This window comes from Portunus trituberculatus, chromosome 38 (assembly GCF_017591435.1).
Source record: "Portunus trituberculatus isolate SZX2019 chromosome 38, ASM1759143v1, whole genome shotgun sequence".
Taxonomy (NCBI): Eukaryota; Metazoa; Arthropoda; class Malacostraca; order Decapoda; family Portunidae; genus Portunus; species Portunus trituberculatus.
This window is the reverse complement of record NC_059292.1, coordinates 14,326,154-14,333,653: the sequence shown is the minus strand read 5'-3', so window position 1 is coordinate 14,333,653 and position 7,500 is coordinate 14,326,154. Positions and strand designations below refer to the sequence as shown.

Below are 7,500 nucleotides of genomic sequence, written 5' to 3'. Positions count from 1 at the left end.
GATCTGGAGATTTTTGCTTTTTTCTAGCGACATTTTGGAGCAATTTGCGACATGTCGCAAATCTAGAGATATTTGCAGAAATCTAGCGACTTTTTTTGGAGGCTTTTGGGCTGTCCATGAAAACCTATAGTTTTCTTAGTTTCGACCCATAATATATGGTAACATGGTCACATGGGTAATAAATAGCGTAAGATATGAAATATGGATTTCATTAATGCGTTCAGCATGAAAGAAAATTATTAGATTATACAAAATCAATAGAAAAAAAGCCTAATCAGAACACTTGACGGAAACCCCTCGCCCCACACGGTTGAGGGCTCTCCTATTCCACCAGACCACCACCAGTCCACCACTAGACGCCAGTCAACAGTAGTCACTCACTATAACAAAAACTATTGAGGGTTAATTCTGCCAGTTGTACATACCATTAAGCCCTTCAGATTCCCAATTCAAAATGAGCAAGCAACAGTATGCGCAGCGATTTAGGAGAGAATGGCTCACAGATGACAGATATAAAAACTGGCTTGTGGAGGTCCCTGGAGATAATAAGAGAGGATTTTGTAAATTTTGCAAGTGTAGTTTGTCTGCAAAGCTGTGCGACATTGAAAAACACAGAAACACTAACAAACATAAGAAAGCAGAAGAGCCATTCAGTACAGAGAGACAAACAACTTTACCATTCAAGAAACTTGGTGAAGCAAAAAAAAAGTGGAGGGAACTCTGGCCATGTTTGTAGCTGAACATTGTTCTATTCGTGTGGTGGATCACTTAACTGAAGTTTGTAAAGTGTGCTTCAATGACAGCAAGGCTAGCAGTGAACTGAAGTTAAAAAGGTCAAAGTGTTCAGGAATAATATGCAATATTCTTGCGCCTCATTTCACAGAACATTTGAAAACTGATATTGGTGATAGAAAATTCAGTTTAATCATCGATGAAAGCAACGATGTTTCCGTCTCAAAGATGCTTGGAATTGTGATTAGATACTACTCAAATGCAATGAAATGTATTGTGGTTACCTTTTTGGATTTAGTGGAACTGCGTGAGTGCAATGCCGAAGCAATTTGTGAGGCAGTGAAAAAAGTAATACGAGATAATGGATTAGACCTGCAGATTTACTCGCACTTGGAACTGACAATGCGTCAGTAATGACTGGGATTAACAGCGGAGTGTTCGCTAGGTTGAAAGCTGAAGTCCCACACCTACAACTAATCAGATGTGTGTGTCACTCCCTACAGCTTGCTGTGTTACATGCTGCACGCGAGAAAATGCCGCGGCATTTTGAATTCATGATCAAGGAGATATACAACTGGTTCTGTCATTCTTCTGTCCGTCAGATCAAATACAAAGAATTGTATGAAACTATTAATGACGGTGTACCACCTTTGAAACTGATACAATTAAGTCAGACCCAAGTCAGAGCAGTGGCTTGAACTGAAGACCCACTTCCAGGTAGCAAAGTTACAAGAGAGATGTTACACAGCGGAACTTTTGCATTCCATGTTAGATGATGAACAAAATCATGCTCTTCTGTTATTTCTTAAGCCATTGCTTGCAGAGGTTCAAGCTGTAAACTTGTCCTTTGAAGCAGAAACGCAGGACCCAATAAAACTGTTGAAGGATTTAGTGTTACTGATTGATTCGTTGGGGTCTAAGATACTAACCCCAGGAAAAAAAATATGTGACTGCAAGATTATTGAAGAACATTTGGATCCCAGGCCATACTTGGGCTTTGAATTTGAAAAGAAAATGGAACAATGCAAATTTTCCCCGCAACTTGAGCGCAATGTACGAGAGAGGTGCATAAACTTTGTTGTTGAACTTATAAAACAGCTTAGTCAGCGGTTACCTGACAACATTCGTGTACTACAGTCTATTTCTCTGCTGAGTGCTGACGAATGCTTGAAGCCCATTAAATCACATATAGTTGATTTGGCACACTTATTTACAGAAGATGCCAGCACTATTACTAAGATTGATTTCCAGTGGAAAAAACTGCATCACGTATTGTGGACAGAAACATCTAACACCATAAAATTGTGGTCAGAAGTGGCCAACTACAGAGATGCAGCAGGTGAAAACCCTTACCAGGATCTGGCTGAAATTGCACTGGCTGCCTTATCTCTGCCGCATTCCAACGCAGATGTAGAGCGAACATTTAGTAATATGAATTTTGTGAAATCAAAATTGCGCAACAAAATGAAACTATCTACACTAAAGGTAATTCTTGCAATAAAATACGGACTAAAAAGACAGAAAACCTGTTGTGCAAATCATGAACTTCCAAGTGATGTTTTAAGAAAGATAGGGACTGTGGAGGCATACAGTTACAAGACATCTGCACAAGAACGTCAACCAAGCACTTTACACACTTCCGACTCTACATCTGCTCACACTGCTGACGACTACAAAGAGGACTGGGATGCAATCACTATGGAATTTTAAGTGGTAAGTGTGCATATTAAACAATCAGTTTTTAGTAATTTCTCAGAATACATTTTATTTAGCATTATTTATGAAATTATTATTTCCGTTAAATTACTAAAGTGACGTGGGGGGGATTATAGTTAGCTACTTTCCATGGAGGTTTAGCGACATTTTAGCTACTTTTAAGTACAAATCTAGCGACATTTGAAAATCCGAGTTGGCAACCCTGAGAGAGAGAGAGAGAGAGAGAGAGAGAGAGAGAGAGAGAGCATAGCGGCATGGTGGAGTGAATTGCCTCATGGCGAGCCATTGCTGAGTATGGCAACATAACAGACAACACAATGAACAAGAAAATATATCCCATAAGTCATGTTGGTTTACAGTGAGATTGCTGATTCAAGTAAGTCAAAACTGGACGAACAACACCGAATACAGAGTGGCTCTGCCATTCCCAACAGTAGTAGCATTGTAGCACATATTGAAGGATATAGTCATGTATCATGTTTTTAGTTATAGTACAAAACCATCTTTTCAGTAGCCGATTTTGATTTATTTTGCATCAGATCTCAAAGATGATAAGGAGGCTTTGCTTGGATCATATCATGCAAGTAAGAGCTATGGCAGCATCAACGAAGGCAGCGGCGATCCTCCAGAGGAGGCCAGGACCTACCGCTCAAGATTTTGGATATTAATCGTTTTCACTCTCATGAACCTCGTTCTTGTAAGTCACTACAACTTCCGTCTCGTGTGCCTCTCTTAAACCTTATAATAACATTCATGATAACAAAGCAAGTGGATCGTTCAGAGAACTTACCTAAACATTAAGCTTATTACGTATATTCCAGTCGGTAGAGTGGGCCATGTTTGGTCCCATCAGCGAGAGTATGCAGGCTGCCTTCCCTGGCTGGGACGCGACCATAGTGACTCTAACGATCAACGGGGGGATAATAGCATATATCGTGGCCTTTATCCCCGTATGCTGGGCAGTGCAGCATTTCGGGCTGAGGGCGTGCCTATTGAGCACCTTTGGATTGGCGACTGCCGGCACTGCTCTCCGCTGTATTACCAGCACTACACCAGCCTTCACGATGTGGGTCATCGGTTAAAAACTTGGATGTTTTACCCTCTTCTTACTAGTGTTTTGATCTACCTTCTTGTTCTTGTATAGTATATTGTCATATTACGAATAGTTTTTTTGGGGAAAAGATGTTCTTAGATAACATTTTGATCGATTTATTGTTTACTGTCATGAAAGATGGATGGACCAAGACAGCAACACAGGGTGACCGTCATTGGCCAGCTCCTCTTTTTCATACAGTGTGTTAATGAAGGAGATGATATAGAAGAAGAAAATGTCATTGTCATATATCGCTAACTGTAGTTGCTGTAATTATGCTGTATCTTAACATATTGGTTAACTCTGCTCTGCCCACAGCTTGTGTCAAGTGTGTGGAGTAGCAGTAGGCTTGGCCGCCCCAATGATGCTCGCCGGCCCAGCCATGATAGCCAATGAGTGGTTCCCTGTGCAGGAGCGAACCACAGCCATGGGTTAGTTGTTAAGGATTTTCTTCCCGCATGATATTCCGATGAGTTACCATTGTGTGTGTGTGTGTGTGTGTGTGTGTGTGTGTGTGTGTGTATATATATATATATATATATATATATATATATATATATATATATATATATATATATATATATATATATATATATATATATATATATATATATATATATATATATATATATATATATATATATATATATATATATATATATATATATATATATATATATATATATATATATAGTTAAAATACAAACTAAAAAAGCAAAAAAATGAATAAAAATCACAACACATCGTCAAAAGAAAATTGCACAAAGAGAAAAGTACACGGGAGACAAACCTTGAAGTGTGCTATATGTAGTACAGGAAGGAACTGACTAGAGGGGTGGTATTAATACCACCCCTCTAGTCAGTTCCTTCCTGTACTACTGACACTTCAAGGTTTGTCTCCCGTGTACTTTTCTCTTTGTGCAATTTTCTTTTGACGATGTGTTGTGATTTTTATTCATTTTTTTGCTTTTTTCATTTTGTATTTTAACTTAATGTGAGTTTTATTCATTTTTTTTTTTTTTTGCTTTTTTAATTTGTATTTTGATTTAATATCCTAACAATGTCTGTGTTTAGACTTTATGCTTAATATATATATATATATATATATATATATATATATATATATATATATATATATATATATATATATATATATATATATATATATATTTATTTGTTTATCTATTGCCAGAGATAGTGGAGATACCGTATACAATGGTATCATATCAGGGAACAGAGATACTGTGCAATGTTATCATGTAATATATATATATATATATATATATATATATATATATATATATATATATATATATATATATATATATATATATATATATATATATCCTGCCTCATAAGGTTAATAGTTCTATTAATGTTAATGGCCAAGGAGGAGGTAGTAGACACCTACCGAAACAATAATTTACTCCCACCGAAATTTAATAGCACTAGTTCAGGAGGTGCTGCGAACCTTCAATTAAAGCTAGTTGTGATCTCGCTGAACGTTTCACTTTGTGTCTCACAACTTAAGGACGCACTCACAGCCTGTCCTCTAAAACTACATGCACTTACCACTAACAAACCCTTCACTTAAAATTCAAAATTCAAATTGGCGATTCCAAATTCAGCTTTGGAGTCCCCTTCTGGGGAGGGGACTTCTATCCCGGTGGCGACCAAAAATGTCTTGACACCTCCCTCGACTTTTTCCTCATTAACTTCTGCAACATTCCTGGTCTTATTTCTAATTTTCAATCTGTAGATCACCACCTCTCCTCTACTAAACCTCATCTATTTTTCCTCACGGAAACACAGCTATCTGAGGCAACTGACAGTAGCACCTTTTATGATCCTTCCTACTTCCTCTATCCTCATTTTCGCTACAAAGCTGGATGTTGTGTCTATGTACGCAAAAACTTAATTTATTCTCGTGCCCACACTCTCGAATCTTCCGAGTTTTCCACCATCTTGCTTCGACTCAATAGTCACTCAGTAACTAAATTTATGTGCTGTCTATCTCTCCCCTAACTACTCTGACTATAATAAATTCTTTGACTATTTAACTTCCAAAGTGGAGCACATTCTGTCTCTACCCTTTCGTGGAGATCTCCATTCTTGTAGATTTCAATGTTCACCGCCAGCTTTGGCTTTCCTCTCCCTTCACTGACCATCCTGGTGAACTTGCCTTCAACTTTGCTGTTCTCCACGACTTAGAGCAACTGGTGCAACACCCTATTCGTATTCCTGACCGTCTTGGAGATACGCCCAACATTCTTCATTTTTTCCTTACCTCTAATCCTTCTACTTATGCTGTTACCCTATCTTCTCCGTTGGGCTCCTCCGATCACAATCTCATTTCTGTATCTTGTCCTATTTCTCCAATTCCTCCTCAGGATCCCCAAAGCGAAGGTGCCTCTGGCGTTTTGCCTCTGCCAGTTGGGGGACATGAGGAAGTATTATGGTGATTTTCCTTGGGAATGATTACTGTTTCTGTGTCAGAAACCCAACTCTGTGCGCTGAACGCATAACAGTGGGGATAGTGTCTGGCATGGAGGCGTACATTCCTCATTCTTTTTCTCAACCTAAACTTTCTAAACCTTGGTTTAACACAGCCTGTTCTCGTGCTATACATGATAGAGAGGTTACCCACAAAAAGTACTTGAGCCTTCCATCTCCTGAATCTCATGCACTTTATATTTCTGCCCGAAATCATGTTCTTCATCTTGCCAAACATTCTTTCATAAAGAGAAAATGTCAAAATCTTTCAAACTCTAACTCCCCTCGTGGCTTCTGGCATCTGGACAAAAACATCTCCAATAACTTTACTTCTTCATCTTTCCCTCCTTTCTTTCATCCTGATGGCACCACTGCCATCTCTTCTATCTCTAAAGTTGAACTCTTCTCTCAAACCTTTGCTTTGTTCCTCCCTCTTCTCCTCCCTCTGACTATTTCATGCCTGCAATTAAAGTTCTTAGTAATGATATTTTCCATGGCCTCGCTGGCCCAAACCCTGGGAAGGTTTCTGGACCTGATGGGTTCCCGCCTAGTGTTCTCAAAAACTGTGCTTCCGTGCTTGCACATTACCTGGCCAAACTCTTTCAACGATGTCTATCGACTTCTACCTTTACTTCTTGCTGGAAGTTTACCTACATTTAGCCTGTTCCTAAAAAGGGTGACCGTTCTAATCCTCAAACTACCGTCCTATAGCTTTAATCTCTTGTTTATCTAAAGTTTTTTAATCTATCCTGAGCAGGAAGATTCTTAAACATCTGACACTTCGCAATCTTCTATGTGATCGCCAGTATGGCTTTCGTCAAGGTCACTCTACCAATAATCTTCTGGTGTTCCTTACTGAGTCTTGGTCATGCTCTTTTAGAAATTTCGGTGAAACTTTTGCTGTACCGTTTGACATATGAAAAGCTTTTTATAGAGTCTGGCACAAAGCTTTGATTCCAAAACTGCCCTCCTACGGTTTCCATCCTTCTCTCTGCAACTTTACCTCAAGTTTCCATTCCGTTTTATTGCAACTGTGGTAGACGGCCACTATTCTTCTACTAAATCTATTAACAGTGGTGTTCCTCAGGGTTCTGTCCTTTCATCCACTCTCTTTCTATTATTCATTAATGATCTTCTTAACCAAACTTCTTGCTCTATCCACTCCTACACTTATGATACCACTCTACATCATTTCACGTCCTTTCAGAGACGACCAACCCTTCAGGAAGTCATCAGATCACACAGGGACGCCACAGAACGCCTGATATCTGATCTTTCAAAGATTTCTGATTGGGTCAGAGAAAACCTAGTTGTTTTCAATGCCTCAAAAACTCAATTCCTCCATCTATCAACTCGACATAACCTTCCAGACAACTATCTCCTCTTCTTCAATGTCACTCAACTGTCTCCCTCTTCTACACTGAGTATCCTTAATTATTTTAACTGGAAACTTCACACCTCATCTC

At 38.8% G+C, this 7,500-nt stretch overlaps 1 protein-coding gene across 2 annotated transcripts in view; it reads left to right on the top strand.

Moving 5' to 3' along the window:
* Window positions 1-7,500, top strand: part of LOC123515056 (solute carrier family 49 member 4 homolog) — a 34,783-nt gene that overhangs the window by 1,059 nt on the left and 26,224 nt on the right. For both annotated transcript variants that reach the window (XM_045273449.1, XM_045273448.1), the window contains exons 2-4: window positions 2,988-3,145; window positions 3,270-3,514; window positions 3,860-3,972. In XM_045273449.1, coding sequence (XP_045129384.1) covers window positions 2,988-3,145; window positions 3,270-3,514; window positions 3,860-3,972 — 516 coding nt within the window. The remainder of the gene's footprint in view (window positions 1-2,987; window positions 3,146-3,269; window positions 3,515-3,859; window positions 3,973-7,500) is intronic.